The sequence below is a fragment of the Marmota monax genome, unplaced genomic scaffold (genome assembly GCF_021218885.2).
Source record: "Marmota monax isolate L192 unplaced genomic scaffold, Marmota_monax_Labrador192_F-V1.1 WCK01_AAM20220418_F8-fsc00002, whole genome shotgun sequence".
Classification (NCBI taxonomy): domain Eukaryota; kingdom Metazoa; phylum Chordata; class Mammalia; order Rodentia; family Sciuridae; genus Marmota; species Marmota monax.
This window is the reverse complement of record NW_026693571.1, coordinates 7,856,485-7,883,711: the sequence shown is the minus strand read 5'-3', so window position 1 is coordinate 7,883,711 and position 27,227 is coordinate 7,856,485. Positions and strand designations below refer to the sequence as shown.

At 37.0% G+C, this 27,227-nt stretch overlaps 1 protein-coding gene across 1 annotated transcript in view; it reads left to right on the top strand.

The window, feature by feature from the left end:
- The first annotated feature begins 1,073 nt into the window (after positions 1 to 1,073).
- The window catches only part of Enpep (glutamyl aminopeptidase), an 84,229-nt gene continuing 58,075 nt past the window's right edge, over positions 1,074 to 27,227 (top strand). Inside the window, exons 1-3 of the mRNA XM_046458947.2 lie at positions 1,074 to 2,009; positions 13,473 to 13,614; positions 15,633 to 15,764. Coding sequence (XP_046314903.1) covers positions 1,354 to 2,009; positions 13,473 to 13,614; positions 15,633 to 15,764 — 930 coding nt within the window. The 5' untranslated portion in view covers positions 1,074 to 1,353. The remainder of the gene's footprint in view (positions 2,010 to 13,472; positions 13,615 to 15,632; positions 15,765 to 27,227) is intronic.

Below are 27,227 nucleotides of genomic sequence, written 5' to 3'. Positions count from 1 at the left end.
TGGTGTTCCCTCACCAAAAAACAAAAATACAAACAAACAAAAAAAGCTCTTGTGTTAACTAAATGTGGAAATTACCCTCATAGTGTTTCCTCTCAGAGTCTCACAATGTGTGTCACAATCTGGAGACTCTGAAAGAATGGAGGACAGCAAAGAAGATTTTAACTTACTCTCTTGGTCAGCAATCCCTGTCCTGCCAGCATATCTATTAATACTCATAGATTGTACTTTGGGAAATAATTGAGTTTCTCCCAGGTACTTAACCTTTGAATATTTCTCCTCTTTACAGAACAGAAGCAGTGTAATGTGGTAATTAAGTGTACAGACTTTAGATACACACCACCTGGGTTCCAACCCCAATTTGCTGTTTACCAATTGTGCTACCTTCAGCAATGACCACCTCTTAAGATGTCAGTTTTACCATCTCTAAAAATGGTCATCCAAATAGCACCAATCTCATAGAGTTATTGGAAAAATTTCAACAACTTCTATAAATTACTTTGCATAGTGCCTGACATATAAAAAGTTGTCAAGATTTGTATTATTATTTTTGTATTGTTACTATTCCAAAGGCCTTGGGTGCCTACATGTACAGCTACCCCTAAATATGGAAGTCATTGTGACTTGCTCGAACCCTCTGTCATCCAGATGCAATAGGTTTGCCTTGCAGCTTGGAGAAGTGGTCCTTGGATTTATGAATTAACTCCAAGCACCCAACTCTAAGGATTGTCCAGAGGGCAGAATTTGAATGTTTATATAATAGGAAGAAAAAGAATGGAAACAGTTTCTTTGGCAAGCGACCTGATAAAATAGTGAAATTCAAGAAGCCCTTCAATTAAGAGAGAGAATGTGAACACAACAGGAAGAAGACCTAGTGGCAAAGGTTGAGTTTTTCTCTCTAAGCACACCTCTTACCCAGAGGCTTTCTCTCTTGAAAGCTGCTGACAGAGCTTTGGGGGAAAAAAAAATATATCATTCTCCTTTGGCTGATAAGCCAGGTCCTGTTTTATGTTTAACTTGCTCCAGTGTGGGAGGGGTAGGGGTGGGGATGCGGTATTTATAAAGGGAGCTGGGGCCATGTTCGTGTCATTCCCTGTCTGGGATTCAGCTCCTCTTCTCGAGTCCCCATCCCACCCCCCTCGTTTCCGCCCTCACCCTTGAGCTGAGCGGCTGGTGGGAACTTGAAGGGAGTGGAAAAGACGCAAGAAAGCAAGAAAGCCGGAGGAAGAGGTGTGGTGAAAGTGAAAACAGGCTGCCAAACCAGGGGACTCTCTCCAATTTAAGAAGGAAGTCAGCTGACGTTAGTTAAATTTAACATCCCTCTTATGTGTAACGTTTGACTTCGGAAACAAAAAAATGAACTTTGCAGAGGAAGAGGGCTCTAAGAGATACTGCATTCAAACCAAACATGTGGCTATTATCTGTGCGGTGGTGGTGGGTGTGGGGTTAATAGTAGGACTTTCCGTGGGCTTGACCCGATCGTGTGACTCCACCGACGGCACAGCTCCGGCGCCATCCCACCTTCCTCCCGGGACTAGCCCTTCAGCCCTTCCTCCCACGGCCAGACCTTCAGACGTCCCTCCCCAGGACCCCAGAGCCTGTCCTGCCAGTGAAGATGACAGTGGAGATTGGAAACATTTCAGACTGCCGGACACCGTCAACCCCGTACACTACGACCTGGAGGTGAAGCCCATGATGGAGCAGGACATGTACACCGGCAGAGTGACCATCTCCATCAACGTGAGCGCACCCACGCATTACCTGTGGCTGCACCTGCGGGACACCTGGATCACCCGGCTCCCCGAGCTCAAGAAGCCCTCGGGGGAGCAGGTGAAGCTCAGGAGGTGCTTCGAGTATAAAAAGCAAGAGTATGTGGTGGTGGAGGCCGAAGAAGAGCTGGCCCCCGTCGGTGACAAAGGTCCCTACCTCCTGACCATGGAGTTCGCTGGCTGGCTGAACGGCTCCCTGGTGGGGTTTTACAGAACCACCTACGTGGAGAACGGGCAAGTCAAGTAAATATTAAGTTTCGCTTTACTTCCCCTGAGCCCACAGATCTCCTTTCTAGTTCTTCTCTTTTTTCGCATTCTACGTTTTAATTATTTTATTGGTCTGATCTTTATCTGCCGTCGTCGGTTTTAATTTTCCAGTTCTCCCTGTTAACTCTGAGAAGCAAAAATTCTTGCCCTGCCGTATTTTAAAAACCTATCATAAAATTTAATTGTAGTGAATGAAATGCCTGGAGGGGGAGAAAAGCAGTAACAGTGAGTCCTTCATTCAACCAGGAGGAATCATGATATACTGCATCCCATCCTTTATATTTACACAAACTACTTTCAGATTTTAAAGTTTAGGAGTTCAGTGAATTTCACTAGTGATATTCTTGGGCCATTGGGCAGTGATTTTATACTAAGCTTTTAAAGTGATGTTACACTACAACCTGATGCTATTCCCCATCCTTCATGTATCTAAGTGAGCAATCAGTAAATGTCAATGATTATTCTGTCCATTATATCAAAGAGAGACATTGAAAAACTGCATGAGATCCACAGAATTGTTTTTTATATCTTCATCTAGAAAGGAAGGAAAGAAGGATCATGTCTTTCTTGTGTCCTATGGCCAGAATTGTACTTTTATATTTATTTATTTATTTATTTTTGGTACCAGGGATTGAACCCAGAGGTACTTAACCACTGAGCCATTTCCCCAGCCCTTTTTATTTATTTATTTATTTTTTTATTTTGAGACAAGGTCTTGCTAAGTTGCTGAGGCTGGCTTTGAACTTGAGATCCTCTTGCTTTAGCCTCCCCAGAGGCTGGGATGTACACTACGTCTGTACGTGCACTACCGGCCGGGCTTCTCATTCTTAAATATTTACAGGAATTAGATTTTAAAGATTGTGTAATATCCTGTTGTATGAAGGAACAGAAACTTTCCCCTAATTCCCTGATGTTGGGTATTTGAGTTGCTTCTAGTACTTTATTATTTCAAAAAAGTTAGAAAAGGGCATAGGTATACATATATTTTTATGTATATATCTGTTTATTTCCTTAGGTTAGGATATTATCCTAAAAATAAAAGTAGTAGTAGGCCAAAGGGTACAAATATGTCAAGAAACTTGTAATACTTAGTTTATTCATTAAATAAATAATACAAATTCATTACAGAGAACTTGTAAAACAGAGAAAATTATAAGAAAAAAATAAACATTCCCCGTATATCACCCAAGTATACCTAAGTAAATCACCCAAGTATAGCCATTGTTAGCCTTTAGCCAGATACTCTGAGTCTTTTTTCTGCACACAGATAAACATGATGTTATTGTATTGCATGGTGGTATTGTGTAACATGATTTTTCACTATATCATCAATACTTTAATATGTCATTTGTATTCATCCACAAATGGAATATTTGATAGGCCATTGGATAATACTAATGTAATTTTTCAACTTTTCTACTAAATGTGTGTAAGCTGCTCCTATTTAACACAATGAACAGTTAGTAAATTATATATAAACATTTTCTAATATTTCTATTAAAAATTCCTAGGAAATCGACCAAAATAATGTCCCAAATTACATTCTCATCAGTGATATGTGAACAGGTCTTTTTCTATGAACCTCACCAACAATATGATGGTTTTTTACTTGTTTGCCAATTTCATAGAGGAAAAGGCTTAATATTCTGAAGAATATCCACTTTATAGAGATTGTAAAACTTCATTAGTGTAAAGTAAAAAGAAGCCAAAACTTTTAAATCATTATCACTAAACTTTTTAAACTGCTTTTTAGTTTAAAAAGTTGTGAAGATAATAGAAATTTTATCTGAGGGAAGCCATCAAAATATTTATAGAATAAATAAGATAGAATTTCATATAAGAAAGGTTCAAAATATGGAACAAGTTTCCATTTAATAAATTTCTGTCACATAATTTATGTTTAAAAAAGCATTTTATACTCAAATGTGATTTTCACTCTGGCTCTTTGTGTTATTTTTCTGTACCAGTTAATTTTACCAAAGTAGATATACTCGAGAGCTGCTCACTCTGAAACTCAGCTGACTTAGTTTTTGGTTGGCAAATCCTAGATGAGGAAGGACAGGGCTTGGCTAGATTCTCGAGGAGGCTTGGTCTCTTGAGTTTGCCTGTTTTCATTAGTAGCAGTTGCAGTTGAAACTCTCACATTACACAGATGCTGCCAGTTCCGTATTGCACACACAGCTCTGGAGGCATTCTGGCATCTACTCAATAATCTCATTTAGGCTAAATGGAATACTTTTTTGTTTTTCTTATGATGAAATATTTCAGGCACTTGAGAAAAGTTCATTTATGTTTTGTTTTGTTTGTTTTGTTTTTTTCAAGCCTGTGAGTAACATCTTGACAATGTAGTTAGTCCCTAGTGGTTCTCATCCCCTGAGTCCATATAAGGGTTGCCAAGGTAAGGTCACAGGGAAGCACCATTCTGTCATACTCTTCAGTGAGCTTTGTCTTATGTGATGTTCATACAATTTTAAATATTACCATACTGTTTCATTTTAAGTATGCAGTCAAAGTATATTTTATTTATTTATTCAATACATAAAAATTGGACATGTTTATGGTGTGTTTTTGATACATATATTCATTGTGTAATGTTCCCATAAGGGTGAGCAATCTGTCTCTTCAACCATTTATCATTTTATAGTGGTGAAAACATTCAAAATCCTTTCATCCAGCTTTTATGAACTGTATTATACATAATCTATAGTTACCATATTGGGCAATAGTGTCCTGGAACGTCTTGCTCCTGTATAACTGTAGCTTAGTACCATAACCAGCTTTTTTGCATCCCAGCTCTCTCAACTACCATCACAGCCTCTGGTAACTACCATTCTACCCTCAACGTCTAGGAGAAGTTTTTTAGATTCCACATATGAGTGAGATCCTCCTGAATTTGACTTTCTGTGCCTGTCACTTCACATAATGTCCTCGGTTTCAATCACGTTGCCTCAAATGACAGGATTTCATCCTTTTGCGGGTGAATAGTATTCTGTTATGTATGTATATCATGTTTTCTTTGCCATTCATCAGTTGATGGATACTCAGGTTGATTCCATGTTTTGGCTATTGTGACTAATGCTTCAATTAATGTAGAAGTACAGATATCCCTTTGACATATCAATTTCATTTCCAAATTCTATTTCCTGACCTTTCTACCTTCACATAAAATTTAATTCTGGGGTTGAGTATCAGTTTGGGATATCAATCTGTGACAGTCTCAATGCATTCTAAGCATGATTGCACTCAGTAGTAACCAAAATTACTTGATTTCTGCAAACACAACCAGGACCTGAATTTCACAAAGAGGAGATGAGACAACAATCCATGATTCTTTTTCTCAAGATTGAGAAGTGGAAAAAAATAAGTGGAGCCACTGTAGAATTCCTTAGTAATAATAATAATATCCACATTATCTTAATAGTAACAGAGAGGCTGAGAAACGTTGCATCATTTTTCCTTTCTTACCCACCTCTTCCTACTCTCTAGACTGTTACTTAAGAGTCTAAGAAATACCACTTAACTGTAACCTTTGGAATGTTTTCCTCCCTACATTCTTCCCCTCCACTTGTACTCACTGTGTTATATAGGGTTTCCTGTTGTCTTCTTCCCAAAAAGTTTCCCTCTACTTAAATCTCCAAAGTATGTATTTTCTTCCCCCAAACGCTCAGCATTTCCTTCTCAGTATTTGAATTACCCTTGCACAGAATTTCCCAAGGTTTATTCTATAGCATTCTGGTTGTAAGGAATCTTAGTAGATATTGCCAGAAAAGAATCAAGGGAGGGATTCTGTGGCCAAATCAACCAAAGAAATAATATTGCATACATAATTTGGTTTGTTTTTTAATCGTGGGACTTTTTGGAAACTTTTATTTGATAATATCCGTTATGAATCTTTGACAGACTGCCATAGTACACAGTTCCCACACTGTGTGGAATCTCCAGTGGAGTTCCTGAGAAGAGACAGTGGTTCTCCTGTTTCCCACCTAGTACACAGCGAACGCTCAAATGTTATTGAATGACTACATGGGAACGTTTTCATTCAGGTCCCCATGTGACTGGTGTTCCCCTACATATGCCAAGACTTTGAAATTGAAATTGACAAAGCTGCAGCCCATTTCCCATTAATGAGTTCCACTTTCACTGGTGAAATTTTCTCACTTAGGGTGGAAAATTAGCCTTGGCTCCTTTTCTCCCCTGCTATGGAATGGAAGAGCAGTTTGTCAAATCTTTGTTTGACTTTGGAATGCAATCTTTATACTTTTGTGACTGAGAATCATTAGAATTGACAGTAAGTACAAGAAGAATTTAAAAGAGGAGCAGGTCATTTCTAATTTGGATTTTTCAAGGTGTCCTTCATAACATTGGGAGGATTTCAACTGAGTTTTGATAAATGGGATTTTAATAGGCAGAAGGAGATGAGAAGATAAAAGCAGGTGGATGCCAAGTCAGAAACTCATAACGGTGGTAAGAACATTAGTTTGTGGTCTCTCATTGGAAGAAGCTAGCTAGAGATAACTCTGGGAAACACGCAGGGAAGAAAAAGAAGGCTAGCTATGACAGAAACTGTGAAGGAGGAATTAACTGGTGACTCTTTGGATGTAGATGGAGAAGGAAAGAGATAAATCAACATCTAAGTATTTGGGAAGTACTGAAAAGAGATGAGCATCAATCAGATATTGGTTTTAGGATAGAGAGAAGAGGACACAATGGAGAAAGTAGAGGGAAGGTAGTCAAGATTCCCAGATCAACTGACTGTGGAGAAGGGCTAATGTTATGGGTCTCAGATGCCCGAGGTATGTGATCTGAGTGATGGCTCTTGTCTTTAGTTGATATTGCAAATGGAAGAAAAAAGAACTGGTTTAGGAAGGAAGGCCAACTTCAGTGTTAGGCCTGCTGGAGACCTGTCAGACATCTGAGAAGATACGACTAGTGAGCACTTGAATAAATATATCTGAAGTTTGTAATGAGATTTAGGCTCCGAGTGGAAGCATCAGTGAGATGCTCACAGTCAAGTGTGTGGGGCAGGTGGTATATTCTCATGTACAGAGGTGTATACTCAAGCATGTGTAGTTTCGATCTTAAAATTTTCACTGTACTCAGCTTATTCTTATATTCTTAGACTGATGTCATGCTATCAGTCTGCCCATTATCAGTAAAGAATTAGACTTGGGGAGAGGTTTTGTTTACTTGTTTAAAGAGGTTTCATAATTTCCTTTTGGAAGTGAGGAAATAACAGAAAAAGATTTTTACTTGACCTTGAATATCCAAGGTCAAGCAATAAAAAAAAACCAAGCAATTGGAAATTAAATTATTAACTGGTTTATTCAGATCACCATAAAGCTACACTAAAGTCTGAAATCTATATGAGCCATCCTGCACTGACTGATGAGGTTTCCTACACAATTCTGGAACCCTTTACTTAGTCTGCATAGACATTTGGCATCAGAAGCCCTTTGCTTAAGGATTTCATCTGGATTTGGTAGTTATTTTGCTAGTTCAAGTTATTAAATTGCTGAACATAGCCTGAGAGTGTTCACTGGAAAAAGTGGGTTTTTTCCTCATAAAAAGTGATTTATGAGATGATCAGGTAGTTTTTTGGTTTTGTTTTGTTTTTTAAAGTTGATTCAGAGTGAATTAGGCTGTGACTTGGATCTATTCCTCAGCTTTCTCCAGAGTTACCTTGATCTAATGTGCTTTGAAAAGTCAGAAGGATGTTCTTCCTGTGGATGAATTAATAAGTTACAAGGAATTTCTTTTTAACATGCTAGGTCTATCAATTGACTTAATGTGACACAGAGAGGCCCCTATGGAGAAGGGTTTCACAGCAGCACATTGGACTGGCATGATAGCTATTCAGGACATACCCAAGAGTCACTTCCAAATGTGTTGTGCTATTAGTCAGACTTTTCCATTAATTTGTAAAATAGTTCATTAGATTTTTAAAAGAAGAAATTTGAATCACTGAATCAAACCTCCCCAGAGAAGTTGTAATCTACAGTTGCTTTACATTGCTATCTCATATACCTTGCCTTCAAGTTTGCATAATATTTTTAAAAATTTAGTCATGTTTATTGAATTTGACTATATTAATAGAGGCTTTTAGGTTATTCAGTCATCCATGAGAAAAATAAGTGATTGCCATTTTAAAAAATGGTTTATCACCTATAGTATTTACACATAAAGTTATTTTGTTCTAATATATATTCTAGTCAAATGAATAAATTATAAATACTTTAGATTATGTAAAGTGCTATATCAGTAAGCATAGTTAGCTTTCTAGATTTATAGGAAATACAATGAGGCGTGTCCTAAACCTATCATGTAAATTTCAAGGGAGTTTCAAATATATTACTACCTATGATCTTCCCCCTCCTATGTCCCCCTAACCTTGTGAAGAGGCTAGACATGCTCTGGTGACTAGGTTTTACAGTTTCAGGACACTAAGAGTTGGAAGGTTTTGTGACTTGCTTAAGAATCACACTTAAGGGATCAAAGTAAGATTAGAATTTAAGAATTTTTAGTTTTAGAAGAGAGCTTTACCCTAAAATCACATGATCCTGCACTTTAACAAAGAAAAAAAAATACCCATTTTGTGGCCCTGCTGGTTGATGAATGTCACTTTGCCTGCTCTGATGTAAATCCAGGTCACTGTGAAGGAGTTGGACTTGCTGTGATTTGCTGGGAAGACCACCAAGATAAACCAAGCCAGATCTGCCCCAGGTCCATGTGCAAGCTCAGGAGTACTCTGATTTCAGAAGGCAGATTTTGCCTATTATCAAGCAGAACCTCCTTTAAAGAGAGAACACTAAAGGACTGAGAAGCCTTCTCTCTCTTAGGTCCTTAGGAGTTTATCTAGCATCTACCCAAGGGCAAAATAGAGTATTTGGAAACCTGCACAATGGCTATTATTTGGAAAATGATCCACTCCCTCCTCACTTTCCCTGCCACATGAAGTCCCCCACCCTTTCCCAAATTAGTTAGCTCACTTATTGATTAAGCTGAAGCATTTTTACAGGGAGTGACTTTTCCTTTTCCTCTGCTTCTGGAAAAAAAAAAATCAGATTCCAGAATTCAGAAGAAAAAAGCAACTGACTTATCATAGGGTTGGAGCTTGGTGGATCACTGTATACAACTTAACACTCTGGGAAAGTGTTCAAGTTTTTATTCTGATGCATTTGCACTCAATATGATCTATAAGATGTTAGGAACTTCAGTTTACCAAACTGTTAACACCACACAACTCATCAATAATTATTCTACTGCAGAATAAATAATTTAACTCAGATTCAGCAATCATTTACATCTTGTCCCTTTTCTTTTCTCTCTCTCCTTTCATCTCCCTCTTCTTCCTTCCCCACTTTCCCTCCTCTGTTCCCTCCCTCCCTTTCTCTGTCTGTCCACCTGCTCGCCCTTTGGAGAATACAGTGAGAGCTCTCTCCCTTTCTCTTTTAATATCTGTATATTTCTTAAGTACAGTGGCATCCTCTAACATTATCACAGTACAGTTATCAAAATCAGGAAATTTAACATTGATACAATACAATTATCTAATCCATGGTCCATAATCAAATTTCCACCCAGTTATGTTCCAATTGATTTTTTTTTTCTGGTCCAGAATGCAGCCTTGACTCATGCATTGCATTTAGCATCATGCCTGTTTGTACTCCTGGAAATCAGGACAGTCCCTTAGTCCTTCTTTATCTTTCTCAGTGTCAATATTTTTGAAGAGCATAGGAGTTGTTTGGAGAATATCACTTAATTTTAGATCGTCTGACTCTTAGGATTTAAAAATTCGAGTTAAACACATCAGGAATATCACTGTATTCTCAGGAAATTGCATCAGGAGACTGTTGATTGTACTATTATTTGTGATGCTAACTTTAATCACTTGCTCAAGATGGAATCCAACAGTGATGACTGCCATTCTGACTGGAGTCTGTTGTAAAGTGACAGTTCCTCCTTGATAAGAATTTTTCTGAAGATTCTTTGAAACTATGCAAATATCCCTCATCAAACTTTTACCCACTTGTTTGAACATCCACTGATGATTTTATTTTCTTCTCTTTCCATGTTTTCTTTTTTTTTTTTTTTACTGGTGCATTGTAGTTGTATATAATGGTGGAATTTGTTGTTACATATATGTACGTGCACACAACATGACAATATAATTTGGCCAATATCATTCCCCAGTATTCCCTGCATCCCCTCCCTCCCTGGGGTCACTTTCCTTTACTGATCTCCCTTTGATTTTCAAAACACCTTCCACAACATCACTTCTTTTTTTCCTTTTTCCTCTCCAGTTTCCACATATAAGAGAAACCATATAATCTTTGACCTTATGAGTTTGGCTTCTTTTACTTAACATAATGGTCTCAAGTTCCATCCATTTTCTTACAAATTACATAATCACATAATTTCATTTTTCTTTATGGCTGAATAAAACTCCATTGTGTACATTTACTTTATTCATTCATCCATTGATGAACACCTAGAATGGTTCTGTAGTTTGGGTCTTATGAATTGTGCTGTTGTAAACATGGACATGCACATGTCACTATAGTATGATGACTTTACTTCTTCAGGGTAAATACCAAGGAATACTATAGCTGTGTCATACCGTGGTTCCATGCCTAGTCTTTTGAAGAACTCCCATGCTGATTTCCATATGGTTGTACTATTTTTATGACCCCAAAATAGTATAAAAGTGTTCCTTTTTCTCTGCCTCCTTACCAGCATTTTATTATTATTTGTATTCTTGTTGACTGCCATTCTGACTGGAGTGAGATGAAATTTACCACTGACGATTTTGTAAGACCCTTATTCCTACTAAAATTATGAGTTTGCAAACTAAGAAAGAGCTTTCCTTCCTCCCTAATTATTTATTTGTTTTGAAAATCAGAATAAGGATTCATGGATTCATGAATTCCCTTATTTATTTTGATGTTCGAATTCTCCCAAGTTTTTCCAGTGGTGCTCACGTCAAGCAGGCTCTTGTGTCCTTTCAACTTGTTCCCATGATTCTTTGAATATTTCCTGGCTTTTTGGCACAGTTAGATATTCCAAGATCATCTTGGAATTTTCCTGACCCAGCACGAGAATAAGCCATTTCTCCAAGGAGCCCTGGTTTCTTTCAGTAGAGAATGATATTTTAAAGTCATCTGGGAACTAATTGTGCTCATTACTTCAAGCCTGTCATTGTTTCCAGTCTTGCTCAGTAGATAAAGCAAGGACATATATGTGTCTGTATTTCTGTATCATCTGCCTTTTTTACTTGTATTTAAAATCATTGAAATCACAATGAAACATGTAATTACAATTCAGCCCCACAGAGTGCAGTTTAGTGTTCCCTTTACAAATATATAACTCCCTTACCCAACAGTGAGGAATCTACTAAGCTAAGGAAGCTAAGGAAGCCCTATCATAAAGATTATCTTAAATTTTTTTTTTCATTTGCCATGCTTAGGAAATGGAGAAGGATGTTTTCCAAATTGCTAACACATACCATTGCAAAAATACAAATGTACTTCATCGTGTTCAACATTTATTTACACTTATTTTAGATAAAATACATTGAAATGTACAAATCTAATGATTACGATTCAAGGAACTTTGACAAATATGCCCATCTTTGCTATCTATATCTCTATGATGAAAACAAAGTTGTCCACTCATCTGAAAAAGTCCCTTTTTTCAGTCAACACTCTTCTGAAAGATAGCCAGTCTTCTGGTTTTATTTATTTTTAGTATAGATTAGTTTTCTTGGCCAAGTTTTTAACAAGAAATTTTTTTTAGATCCAGATAGCTTTTGGAAAAAATTCAAAAATATTATAATTTTACCTAGATGGATGTTGACCTATGGCATATTACTTTTTAGGTAAATTAGTGTATATAATAAATCCTTGAACCAAAATAAAAATGCAGAGGGTTCCCATGGCCTGTTCTCCTCATCTGACTGTGCTGAACTCTTCTTTTGCCCCAATTACCTGGTTCACTGGGTTTCAGCTGACCACCTCTCAGTTCCTCAACTGCACCAGGTTCTTTTTTTACTAGAAGGACTTGGCACTCACTGTTCACTGAGCTAGAACACATTTTCCTTATTCTTCACCTATCTGGTTTTTTGGTGATTATCCAGACCTCAGCACATCATCATTCATTCCAAGAGCTCCCCTTTGATTATTCTACCAGAAATTGCTCATCACTTTTCCTGGGTCACTGTCGGCCATCTCCCCTGGTTTATTTCTGTTTAACTCTCATTGCTCTTCTAAATTACTGAGTTGTTTGGGTATCTATCTTTTCATAAGATATCAGGGACCTTATCTATAAAGTCTTTGTTGTTTCCTCAGCACCTAGAATAATGTGTATGTGTATGTGTTTGTGTGTGTGTGTGTGTGTAGGGACAACACCTATTTGTGGGACAAATGAATGATTGATAACTTAAATTGGTACTCTTTATGATAGGCTTTCCTTAGCTTCTGAAAATCCTGAAGAACAAAATATTTTCCTTTTACAAATTATTAATGAATATAAATCAACATTGCTTTACTTTTCCTTTCTTTTATACTTTTTACTTTGTTTAGTTTTCCAGTGAGCAAATACACAACACTGTTGCCTTATTTTAATATGTTTACAGGTATAAAATGTATATTTAATTGATTTTGAGCAGATTTTTCAGCAAAAAAAAATATTTTCATTTTGAAATTCTAGAAATATTAAACATTAACATTTTAGTGAATACAGGCAAATGCCTAGAGTCACAAGAGAATGTTGCTGTATCTTTTCAAAAGTGGGTTTTTAAAAATTAAAAAAAAAATTGCTGGGGATTGAACTCATGGCCTTGCTCATGCTAAGCACCTGTCTACCACTGAGCTACATCCCTGGCCCTCATAGGTGGATTTGTTTTAAATCAGGCCAAAGTTTACTTTACCTGGGGAATTGCTCAGCACTGCCTCTGCATGAAAATGAAACTGGATTTCTGTCTGTGGTATAACATAAATAAGACAGAATGTGCCATTCGGATTGGACCTGGAGATGCTGGAAGATACTCCTCTGCTCTGTGACAGAATACAGCTGCTCACTACCTCTAGGACAGTTAGAAACAGGCCTTTGAGTTTAGCTTTGTATTTATCTCTTTGTTGCTCAATGAGTTTGGGATAGAGAGAGTCATGATTCATAATTATATTTTATTTTGGCCCACTGAACAGATTTGTAAAATGTGTAAATATTCAAATAAAATACAGGAAATTGTTTGTCTCTGGATTTTCATGGATTTGCCAATCTAAAAATTCCAGGACAGACTTTGACAGTTATTTGATCATTTTCCTAGATGGAACCTTGTGTTAAGAAATTTAATAGTTATAATCATTTTTTTTGTATAGGAATAAGAACATAGGGTCTGTCAAAAGAGGCAGCATGTATTCTGTCTATGTGTTTATTTCTAAGGAGCATAGCGGCCACTGACCATGAACCAACAGATGCCAGGAAATCCTTCCCATGTTTTGATGAGCCCAACAAAAAGGCGACTTACACCATATCCATCATCCACCCCAAAGACTATCAGGCACTTTCAAATATGCCCATGGAGGTGAGTATTTCTTAATGTTCTGTTTATGCAGATAGTCTGTGTGTATAATATCAGCTAAAATACCTGATTTGCCATGGAAGAGAAACCATTAAATTCTAGAACTAAATGTGCACTCATTGTAGGTTTAGAAGATTCAGAATACATTTTAACACTCGCTTTTGCTTTGAGTTCTAGTAATCACAGTCCAGAAAAGAAGTCACCTCCATGTTTCTGTGCAGGAGAGAAAACAGTAGACATCCATTGGCTGGGACTTTGCTCGACTCACAAAATCCCCTAATAATGATGAATTCATGACAAACTAATGGAATTACAGGCTTAGAAATATTTCTGGGCCTAAAATAAAACTCAGTAGTTTTATTTTCAGCTGAATATAAACCCAGTTTTTAAACACCGAAAAACTACTGTGAAAAATCTTTACTTAAATACTGGGTTGTAGAAGCCAACTCCAGCAAAGACCATGCCTGTAGATTTTTTTTGAGAACAGGAAATGTTTGTCAACTGTTGGATAAATAACAGGCTACACTAATTTCTGCCTGTGTAATCATTAATTAACATAAGACTCTTTCCTCTATAATTGGTAATGTAGTTAACTAGAATATCATTACCTCAAAGTTGAAGTTCAACATACTTTATACCTTTGACATGTCAAAGAGTAGGTCTCATCTTTAGGTATAATTATCATTTATTTAGTACCAGAAGGACACTGAGGCTGAAATTATACCTCTGATCTTTCTGATTCACTGCCTGAAATGTCATCACTGAAATTCTTCTCTTTTGATAATAAAATATCCCTTGAAAAGACAAACACAAAACAAAAACATTAGAGAGTTAAAATGTAAACTGTCGTCAGCCATCCATGCCTCCATGTGAACTAGCTTCTAAACTTGATTTCTTTTGGTATCAGGCACATGAGAAATTAAGTTTTGGTTGGAGAAGAGAGAGGAAAGAATAAAGTTAAAGTGTGACACATTGACCCAGAAGATGGGTTCAGGGTACAGCATCATCAGAATGTCTTGGCATGAATGAGGGAAGAGTATGGGAGGGGGAAAGCAAACTTACCAGTCTCTGCTCACAGTCTCCCCACATTACCTTTCATTTCACAGAGTTATATTTCTTGACCTTCTTCTAGATCCAGACAATAGAGCTGGAAAAGGGAAAATTTTCAGGTCATTAGGAGATCAACACTAATACTATTAGTCTTTCATCGTGGAGTAACTACCTTACTGGAACCCCAGCACTTTTATATAAGCACATACACGTAATGTCAATCATATATCAATTCTAGTTCAGCCTCCCTCATTTAATCTCTTTGTAAAGCTTCCCACTTAGATAGAAGCTATAAGAGGAAGTGGAAGCATTTAAACAATGGTACCAAGAATTGAGAAAGCATTCATTGTTGAAGTATTAGGATTCATGATTGACAGGGAGGACTGCAGAGCTGGTGTGGAAAAAAAAACCCAGACAGAGAAGGAGTATGTCAAGCACTGGAATCCTTCTCTCTGTCCATGGTAACCAAGGCACTGACTTTAGAGGCTATACCTTGGGTCTTCTATGTAGACAACTAGAAGTGGAGAAGAGAAGCCACCATTCATTTATTCTTGATAGAGTGATTCCCCTCCTGCATGTACTCAAGTCAGCAAACATTTACTAAGTTCTTTCTCCCTGACAATATTAAACACTGGCCTATCCTTTATTAACAGATCAAAATACCCCCTAAAATATTATGGTGAGGATTGTTGTTTAGTGTAGAAAGATAAACTCTCATCCAATTGACATCATAGTCCAAATTCTGTTTTTCCTAGAGAAACCCAATATGGCATATAATTCAGTTACTCTTTCACAATACTTAAAATAATGTAAATTTTCCTTTAGTCTTTTCAACATCACCACAAAAATTTTTACTTCTGAGCTTTGGCAAGCTCCTGAGTAGAGAGAAGAGCTGGGGGTGGTCACCATTTGTTTGTCTTGGACATGATTGATCTCTTGATAAATGAAAAATTATCTTTTGTATTCTATAGATAACAGAGTCAGTGGATGACCAATGGATGCGAACAACTTTTCAGAAGTCTGTTCCCATGAGCACTTACCTGGTGTGCTTTGCTGTACATCAATTTGCCTCCATAACAAAAATGTCAGAAAGTGGAAAACCTGTGAGTTCCATTATATTTTAAATATTTACCACCTGTGAATTTGTAGTTAGTTTTCTACATTTTTGAATAGATATTGGTTTGTTTTCTGCATAATAGGCCAGAAAACTCCATCAGACATCAGGGTCTGTGAACTTGAAAATATATCAAGCAATATAGAAAAATATAAGCTGAAAAGCCACAGACAGAAAGTAAACAAATAGGAGAGACACAGATATGTATGGCCTTGAATTATGTTAAGGGGAAAATTCACAATGAATCAAAATCTGGATCCCAAGTACACCAGCATAAATGTATTTAAATATCTGTGCATATTCAATTTAATAAAATGGCTTAGTGCCCCCTGGGTGAGGTCCCAGGAAGAGAGACTCCAGGGAGAGAGGAAGAGAAAAGAGAGAGCCAACTGTCCTTCCAGTAACCAAGCACTGAGAAGCTGGGGCCATTTCTACATGTGTGACTTAAAATAGGACAGCACCAAAGTGTCAAACATACTTTTTAAAAGTGTGAGAAAACATAAGCAATCTTTTTTTTTTTAATGAGGATATCTACTTTAATAATTTCCTTTTGAAAAATCAAATAATTTTACCCATTTTTTTCTCATTTTGGAGGCCCCCATTTGGCTTATGCTCTGAACACTTACTTCCTCTACAAAGCACGTTAACCCAATTTTGTGCCATCGGTTTTATACGTGTGCGTATGAACTTATGAAATATTTGCAGTATTATTTAAAAAGGGAGGACCACCACCCCATTATACGGATGGGAAACTAAAGCTTAATGAGTGCAAGTAATTTGTTCATGATTCAACTGATAAGTGTCAGAGACTCAAATTCCATTTTTTACCCCAAATACTGTATCCTGATGAGCCTTCTGAGATGTAATGTTCTAAAAATATCTTACCTTTTCACCAGTCATTGGAAGGGAAGAGATAGGTCCTTTATTTCCTGTGAAATTAGCTCCTGGGGAAATTTAACTTTATTTTGGTATAGAAGGATGGACATTGACATATGCCAAACCTGGGTTTCCAGATGGCTACCTGTACTCTATCCATATTTCAGTGAGTACGGAATGTCCAAAGACCTTTCAGAGGGGCTACACATCATGACTCATTCATCTTTGTGTTTTCCTTGCCATATATGTTGCTTCGATGTGAACTTCAGTCATGGTGAAGGGGACTACCAGTGGCAAACAGATAATATTAGATATGGAAAAAAATGGCATCAGAAAGAGGAAGTTGTTTTTTCTAGGTTGAAATGAGTACAGTCAATGCATTCCTCTTGTTAAAGGCAGAGTTGAGTACATCCATCAAGCTCCGCCCCCCCTTTCAATCTCATAGCAAACATGGAATTTTGTCTGAATGTGCTTTCCTCATACCCCACAATTCAATTGCATCATTGTTTTTTATGCGGTGCAGGTGTTTCTCACACCAATTTTTTTAAAATTACAATTACTTCTAGGCAAGTTTTTCTATTTTGGGTAGAAACACCAAGCCAAAGTAGAAAAGATTCCAGTAGGTTCTACTAATCATATAATTTCATAAATGAGAACAATGCAGCTGGGCACCATGGCACACACCTGTAATCCCAGCGACTCAGGAGGATCACCAGTTCAAAGCTCGCCTGGGTAAGAGCGATGCACTAAGCAACTCAGTGAGACCCTATCTCTAAATAAACACAAAAAAAGGGCTAGGGAATGGCTCGACGGTGGTTAAGCACCCCTGATTTCAATCTCCAGTACCAAATAATAATAATAATAATAATAATAATAATAATAATAATAATGCAACAGCCAATCAGCAGATGATATTATTCTTGAAGTTCCTTTCTTTTCTTTTTTATTTATTTATTTTATTTTTTATTCTTATTTGTTATATATGACAATGGAAAATGTATTACAATTCATATTACATATATAGAGCACAACTTTTCATATCTCTGATTATGTACAAGTATATTCACACCATTTGTGTCTTCATATATGTACTTTGGATAATGATGACCATCACATTCCACCATCAGTTCTAACCCCCTGCCCCCTCCCTTCCCATGCCACCTTTTGCCCTATCTAGAGTTTTTCTATTCCTCCCATGCTCTCCCTCTCTACCCCACTATGAAACATCTTGATGCTGGTTGTTTTAATGAATCATAATAACAACCATTATTATCAGGTGGTTAGTATGTGCCCAATACTGTTAAAATACTTCATGAACTAGATTTCTTTTTAAAATCATGTTTGTTGAGATATAATTTATATATGGTAAATTTATCCTGTTTAGTTTTATAGTTATATGAATTTTGATAACACAAATATAAAAAATGACAACATATATATGGATATATAGTACTACTGTCAAGATACAGAATATGTTAGCTTGTGCTCCTTTATTTCTTTTTTTTAAGCAAATAGAGAAATTAATTTTAATACATTTTCATAAGTGAAGTTAGCCAATCCAAAAAAAAAAAAACAAATGCCGAATATTTTCTCTGATATAAATTTGAATCTTTAGTCCTTCTAGAGTTATTTTAGGTTTTGTTGTGAAAAAAAAAAACAACTTATTTTCACTTTCTCAAAATAAATAAATAATATATGTAAAAAAAAATAAAAAATAAACCAATGGATTACCAACATAATTTGCAAAGAAAATAATTGTTAGTAAGATAAGTAAAGTATTTCATGTTCATTTTCTTTGTTCCAGTAAGTCTTTGGAATCTAATGTGTATTTAACACATAGCACACCTCAATTCAGACTAGACACATTTCAAATCTCAGTAGCCTCATGTAACCAATGACTGCCATATTGGCTCCTTTCTTCATCTTTCACCTTTTGGTGAGACATATGCTGTAGGCTGCATGATAAGTCCTCTTGTTATGTGGTTTCTTGTTGAGTTCCATCAGAAAGGGACACCAAAGAGATGTACTTAAAATATACAAGAGTAGAGCAAGGAGTTTTATTCCTCCCTATAAGACTCTATTAGACTGTAAATTGTTTTCTACATGCTTTGGTGGGAATAACTTCAGTTAAGTCACCTTCTCCTACAAATTTTTCATAATGGCTCTCTCTTATTTCACCTCTCACCTTTCCAATTTTACAAAAGGAAAGGTGCTTCACAAAATTTGTTAGTTTCTCTAAACCTCTCCCTTACCTTTATAAATACCTTATTAAACAATTTTTACTCTGATTAAGCTTTTTCATGCTTGAATCTTGAATAATGATTTTTAATTATAAGAGAGTAAAATATACCTCATCTCATATCACAGGGAATTCACATACCAAATTAATTATATGTTAAAATATAATGTATACAATGCTAAAACTTTTAAAGAACATATTTGTGTAACTTTGTGAAGAGAAATGGAAAACAAAATAATATGAAATAAACAAAAGCTTAAAAATTAGATGATATTATAGTTATTAAGAGACATGAATCATATTACAGCTCATTTTTTAAATTTTTTATATTTAGCTTGACTTGGTTTCTCCTTTGGTTGGCTTTTCCCTTATTGTAGTTCTTCCCTTTGCAGATTTTCATTGTTGTTTTTTATTTCCTCCTCATGGAATATTTTGCCAAGAATGTTCTGTAGTGCAGACTTTCTTGCTGTAAATTCTTTTAGCTTTTGTTTATCATGGAAGATTTTTATTTCATCATTAAATTTGAAGTTTAATTTTGCTGGATATAAGATTGTTGGTTGGCATCCATTTTCTTTCATAGCTTGGTATATGTTGTTCCAGGCTCTCCTGGCTTTGAGAGTCTGGGTTGAAAAATCTGCTGAGATACAAATTGGTCTTCCCTTATAGGTAATCTGATTTTTCTCTCTTGCAGGCTTTAAAATTCTATCCTTATTCTGTAGGCTAGGCATTTTCATTATAATGTGTCTTGCCGCAGTCCGGCTGCAGCAAAATAACCGGGGGGTGACGAACAACTTGTGTACATTGATACAGCAGGAGTGGGAGCCGTTTATTGTAGGACAGGAGGGGTATATATACATTCCACACAGCTTATCTTAATTAACAAAACTAGATACAGCAGTCAACCAATAAGGAATCTCCACACTTAATGGCTCGCTGGCGTTATTTCACAAACCACTCCCTCTGGCAAAATGCCAGGCACCATCCTGACTTGTTTACAGACTCTAACAGTGTCTTGGTGTAGAACTGTTGTAATTTTGTACATTTGGTGTCCTGTAGGCCTCTTGTATTTGATTTTCCAGTTCATTCTTCATGCTTGGGAAATTTTCTGCTATTATTTCATTGAAGAGATTGTGCATTCCTTTGGTTTGAATCTTGGAACCTTCCTCTATCCCAATCAATCTTAAATTTGGTCTTTTAATGGTATCTCATAATTCTTGGATATTTTGTTCATGTTTTCTTACTATCTTCACTGTGAGGTCAACTTTATTTTCAAAATTGTATGTTTTGTCTTCATTGTCTAAGTTCCTGACTTCCAAGTGATCTAGTCTGTTGGTGATGCTATAAATTATGGAGTTTTTTAAATTGGCTTATTGTTTCTTTCATTTTGAGGATTTCTGTTTTTTTTTTTTTTTCAGTATCTCTATCTCTTTCTTTAAGTAATCTCCTGCAACTTGAATTTGTTCTCTTATCTCTTTGTTGGAGTGATCAACTTTTGCCTGCATCTACTCACTTAGGTCGTTCTTCAATTCCCAAATCATTTTAGTTATGTATATTCTGAACTCTTTCTCTGACATTTCACCTACTGCACTATCTATGGACTCTATTGTTGTAGTGTCTTGGTTTGTTTGGGGCACTTTCCTCCCTTGTTTTTTCATGATGTCTATGTGTCTTCCTCACTTGAGTATGGATTTGAGGTATTACAGCTTCTGCCCTATTGTCTTATAGTATGCCTATAGGTTACCAATACCTCACTTTTAAGGGAGAGATCAATATTACAGCACTCAATGTACCCAACGAGCAGCCATATATTGGTTAGCTTCTATTTTTACATTACAGTTTTGTCACTATAATTAGAAATGATGAGTTCGGTTATCTTCTACCTTATAGTCAATAGGTTTGCATAACGGTTTACAGTTTCTAATGATAGAAGGGGGCCTGGGTGGTTGGCTGAGATGTTTATGAGGTAGAATGTTAGAATATGGAGATATTAAATTGTATGACTAATGAGAGGGTAATCATAAAAAGGTGGCTGTTAGTAGGAGGAACAAGAGAGAGGCAACCCCATGCAAGACTCCCTGTTACCTCAGCAACAGGATAATTATTAGCACCCCTAGTAGAGATACCTTTGGTGCAGCCAGGCCCACAGGGATCTTGGTGATATCTTACCAGGTCCTTATTGTTGTCCCTTGATACAAGCGGTGATGTCCCTCCCAGTGGTGGTGGCAGCCGCAAGCCTATATGTACCCTGATGTTGGGCTGTGGAGCCACGCTTTGCTGAATAATGAACCCCAGTGCAGGGAGGCTCACCACATATCTCTGTGTCTCTGGGTGCGGGACAGGACTTTCCTCCCGATCTCTGGGCCTCAGTGTCTTGAAGTTATTTTCTAATAATGTCGTTGAGCTTGAATTTCCAATATCACTCTGACCAAGGATGTTTCCTTGTAAGGTAGCTCTACTAGTTGAGTGAGTCATTGAACCTGTACCATTCAGCTAGCTGGGTTCTAAGGATGGATTTTACACAAAAGATTTAGAGTGCATAATTGGAAAATAGAATTTGGTGAAAGATCCCCGAAAGTCCTGTAAGTAGTAAATCTTTCTTAAATGGTTCTATGATAAGTGAGAGCATAGCATTCTGTCGTAAATCAGTGAAGCTTTTCATCGTTTGGAAGAGGAACAATGCTAATATTGTCATGATATATTACTTTCTCATCATTAATTTAACAAGAGAGTAATAGAAGCCAAACTTCCTTTTGAAACTTCCCAGATGCTCTGAGTCAGAATTCCAAGAAAATTAAAATGTAAAACTAAAGCCACTAGGTACCCCTTTCTCTTTCTTCCACCACACCTACCCACCTCTTTTCTCAGGGCTGGGGGTCAAACCTAGGGCCTCATGCACGCTAGGCAGATGCTCTCACTGAAAGCACATTTCCAGCCCTCTACCCCTTCCAATCAAAGACAAGCAACCAGAATGTTCTCTCCTGCAAAAATCTGTGGGACTGTGCCCTTCAACAGTTGAACAAAAGTTCAAGGGAGAAGTTTGAAGCCTCCAGTGTGAATGTTAGTGCTTCAGAGTAAATTCCTCTTCCTTGGCATCTGGAGGTTCTCCCCTGGCTCCCTACCCACTCACTCTAAACTAAAATCTAATAGTTGACATCACAGAACAAAATGCTCTCAGTATGATTTCCTACTTCAGAGAGAATTACAGGAAAATCAACCTACTTAAATCTACTGAAATGTAACATCAGAGGAAACCCACACCAGGTGCATGGTCCTACATTTTTAGAGCTGAACAGACAGCCTAAGACACACAGTATATGAAAACAAGCAACAGGAAAGAGAAAGTCTGAGACAAATAGAAACATAGTGGGAGTGAATTGCAATAATTGGAGAAATAAGAGAGAATTTTTTAAAAGCCATAACAATTAAGTATTCATACACCTGTAACCTTTAATTAGTAAGTTCAAAGATTCAAGAAGATGTGCTCATTTTAAAATAAATACAAAAAGTGATGCAGAAACAATCAGAAATAGTAATTAGAGTTTAAAAACATGATTTCCAAAACATGACCTTTGTCCCACCCCCACCCCTACCAGGTGATCAATTCATTCAACATCAGAGCCTAATAAGCCCATAATTTCATTCTGCCCACTTTTTTGTATTTATATTGACTCCATACAGGTATTCATATTGTTGCAAGTCCTGATAGGTCTGGTGGGGTTCCGATTTTTATAACTTACCAATCATTTCTGAGTGCTAGGAGCAGAGGGGATCCATCAAAGCATTAATTTTTACTGCATCATCTTGACCTGAGGTCATTACTTTTTCTGTTAAAAAAAATAAGTTTAAAAAGTTAAGTTGTAGCTAGATAGTTGTTGCACACACCATTTTTATTTTATTTGTTACCAGGGATTGAACCCAGGGGTGCTTAACCATTGAGCCACATCCCCACTCTTATCAGAAGATGATCAATAGACAAGAACAATAAAGACAGGGCACAACTGACCTGCAGTGCTCCCAGCTAGAACCCTGCAGGCCTGGCTTCTGTCCCCGGTTATGGCAGCAGTAGAGGCTTGCAAAATGGATTCTTTCATGTGGTCTTTCCAAGTTTAAGGACCTCATCTCAGACCTCAACACAACCTTCCAGAGTCTTGCTCCACCAGCCTTTCTTCCTCTCCCTGACCCAGGTAAATTTCATCTAGTCTTTTAAGACAGTAGAATCTCAATGTCTCTCCATTCTCTCTCCAATCTATGATTACAGCAAAAACTCTGGTTTATTTTTTTTTCTGGCTTTCAGTTTTTATTGCTAAAAACTTTTCCAAACAAGGTTCTTGCAAATCAAAAGGTTTCGCTTCAAAATTTATAGTGTGAGCACCAAGAACCTACTTTGGATGTCCAAAAAGTAAGTTTTGCCTTTCCGCCCTCCATTCTGTGGCAGTGCCATTGGCAATGTGGGTACCCTGTGAGATCACTCACATATAAGGAAGTGCAGACAAGAAAATCACAAAGGCCAATAATTCAGTGTGTTATCTTTAGTGATATTAACACTGTTTATGGACATATTTTTAGAATCATTATGTGTCAATTGCTGTGTTTGCATTATCTTATTTAATCCTTGCAATATTTCTATGACACTATTATCATTACTATCTCTATTTTGTAGCCAGGAGAGTTAGATTTCAATCTGATGAGTAGTGAGAAAGTATGATGTAGAAAAATGAACCTTGTTCTGAATTCTAATGTCAGTGTGCTTTGGACTTCATTTTCTCCATGCATACAATGAGGAAGTTTACTTTTATTTATTATCTGTTCATTTATTTGGTACCAAGGATTGAACCCAGGGGTGCTTAAACACTGAGCCACATCTCCAGGCCTTTATTTTTTATTTTGAAACAGGATTTCACTAAGTTGCTTAGGACCTTGCTAAGTTGCTGAGGCTAGCTTTAAACTTGCAATCCTCCTGCCTCAGCCTCCCAAGCCAGAGGGATTACAGGCGTGCACCACCAAACCTGTTAGGAAGTGTATTTTTTTTTAAGAGAGGGAAAGAGAGAGAGAGAGAGAGAGAGAGAGAGAGAGAGAGAATTTTTTAATATTCATTTTTCAGTTTTCGGTGGACACAACATCTTTATTTTATGTGGTGCTGAGGATCGAACCCAGCGCCCCGCACATGCCAGGCGAGCGCATTACCGCTTGGGCCACATCCCCAGCCCAGGAAGTGTATTTTTAAATCTCCTTCAAACCCTGAAAATTTAAATAGAGGCTTACAATCCTTATCTAAACCCTTACAACCAGTTGTGTGTTGGAATTCCTAAGTTTTTGGATTTGTGTAAAATTATATGTTCAAATACTGTCACTGCAGTGGCATCTGGGGTAGCATCTTATAAGCACACAGTGATGTTTCTGCCTGTATTTTAATAGCAGGAAAAAAAATAAAGATCGTTAAAAAAAAAAAAAAAAAAATCCTAGGAAAAGACAATAGAATGAATTGGACAACACTTTTCTATGTTCATATATGAATACACACCACGGTACCTCCACATCCTGTTCAGCCATGGAAATGAGAAATTATACTCCATGTATGTATGATGTCAAAATACATTCTATTGTCATGTAGAACTAAAAGGAACAAATAAAATTTTTTTTAAAACTCCATATTAATTTGTTTAAAGACAACAAAAGCTTTTGGTTTTCAGAGCTCTGTGTTTTAAGGTCATGGCTAAGGAATTGTGAACCTGAGAAAGGACTGAGGGAAGTGAGCATGGATGATATAAAACATTATGTTCCATTATCATTAACAGGACCAGATTCATAGAATTGATGAAAGAAACATTGCATGGGAAATGCTTTTCACAGTACCTAAAACAATTTAGGTGCTAAATAAGACTAGCAAGAAATCATAATAGTTCCATTGTTAAGCTTTGTACTTGATTTTGGTGGCAGAGACATAAATAATCATCACTGACTGTAAAGATGGCACGTGGTCTTATTACATTGTTCTAAGAAAAGTTGACCTCAAGGGACACATAAAGGGAGTGACAATGATCAACCAGGAATCAATCAGGACTCACGTCCCATCTCTGAAACTACTGGACACATTTGAATGAAACAGATAATATTAAAAACTCTAAAAGCCTACTTTATAATAAGTTCCAATAGGTTAAAGGAAAAGCACAACAATAATTGCAAAGCCAGTGCATGGTGCCTCCCCAAAAAAGAATCAACTGAATCTAGACTTTAGAAAGCCCAGACTTTCACCACTAACATTTGTGCAATGGATTCAGTGTTTTGAGATATGACTAATAGTTTCTGGTGGAGGTATATCCAGGTAGTATAATTTGCTTAGAAATCTTACTCTTTTTTAAAAATTAAATACGCGCATAAAAGTTAGGTCCTTAAAGCCTTATAAATCTTACATTTATGTATGAAGTTTACAAACCTTATGTTCATATTTATATATAAAGGTTGCAAACTTTATATTTAACCTTTAATAAAGACCTTGAATAATAAAGGCATGGCTAGTCATACACTTTTTTCAAAATATATATATTTTTTAAGTTGTAGATAGATACTCTACCTTTATTTTATTTATTTATATTTTTGTGGTGCTGAGGATGGAGCCCAGGGCCTCACACTTACTAGACAAGCACTCTACCACTGAGCTACAACCCCAGCCCTAGTCATTCACTTTTGAAAATGTCATCTCGGTAAAGCAAATATGTGGATTAGAAAGAGGGAAATTATTATTGAAAAGTGATGACGATTCAGAGGTTATTTACTGCACTTTGTCCTGCACAGAATGCTGAGACTTAGCAGATGATAGAGAGTTAACACCTTTACCAAGGGCCAGAGAAAGGAGAGAGGGATGTGAATGGAGTTTATGTTGAAGACAAGGTCAGAGAGCAGGAAAAGCACACAGAGGGGGAGCAAAGGTGTTGGCAGAGGAGGGTAGATGCTTTCTAACGCCCCAAATCCAGAAATCACAGAGATTCTGCAGTTCAACGCTCCTCCCCCAACACACGCTATTTGGGAGCTTCAAGTGACAGACAGTGTTGGCTCATTACAAAATTAATGGGCCATATCTATATAACCTGTGATTGCGCAGTTCAGTCGCTCTAACAGTGGTCATAAAGTATGATCTACAGCCTCGCTTTGAAAGGTCATAGATCACAGATAATCTGCAGACTGGTTTGGCTGCAAAGAGGGAGCATTCTTCTGTGGGGCAGGGTTTCTCAGAAACAGAAGAGAAAGGACCTGCTTTGATTTGGATTGACTCTACATCGATACCAATCTTATCTAAAGAAACCTCATTTCTTCTCCTGTCACCATCAATACTGGAAAAAATATAGAGGAAGAAAAAGTGAATTTTATTGTTTCAGAAGCGTGCTACTTCAAAGGAGCCCATGAACCATTGTGGGAAATGAGAAAACATGACCTCTAAGAACACATGGAGTCTCTCTTCCAGTCGCCTAGGGCAGGAGGCCTCATGGTTGTCCATTCCTCCTCTTTGTCAACCCTCTTTAACTCCCCATCATTGTGCACACCACAGAAGCACATAGTGTGTGTGATGGAGTGAATCAAGAGGACCTGCTACCTTCTTATGTGTTTAATGGTAGAGAATAGACACGGCAGAAAATCTGAGAAAGTTTGATCACACTAGTTGGTTCACAGAGAGAAGACTGTGAGACTCTAGATGGACAACGTGGCAATCCTGTGTGATCCCGCTGGCTTTAGTTTCATATGGTCGGTTGCCCTATTACCTTTGTTTCATTCAGTGAGCACCATTGGATCCTCAGTTTCACATAACTGCTTGGAAAACTCATGTCACTATTCACTGAAAGGACAGAAGGGCAGGGAGAAAATGGGTTACTCATCATTTTTGAAAAGTTAAAAAAACATCAAAGAATGTTGAGATGAGTTGTGTTGTTCTTGAGCATATATTTATTTTTCCAAATCAGGCAAGAATGTCACCTGGTGCATATGAGAATCATGAGCCAGTGCTGATGATTTAAGAATTTGTCCTTTATCTCATTGGATCTTTCTACTGTTCTTCACTGCTGAGGAAAGATGATTAAAGATGTGTGCTGTCATGAACACCAAAACCAGCAATTTTCTATAAATAGTAAAAGAAGAGAATAGGCATCTTTTTTTTTTCTTTTATTCTTTTGTTAAACCTTGAGTCATCTGTTCTGGTTAGGTCAGTGGCTTTGAATTTACTAGGTATATCTTTTGCTTTCCCTGAGGGTTTTTGATCAGGCCTTGGGGTGAGTATGCATATTTCACTTGAACTTCTCACAAACCTTCAGCCGATTCTAGCTGACTTTAGCTAGAGACTTCAGACTC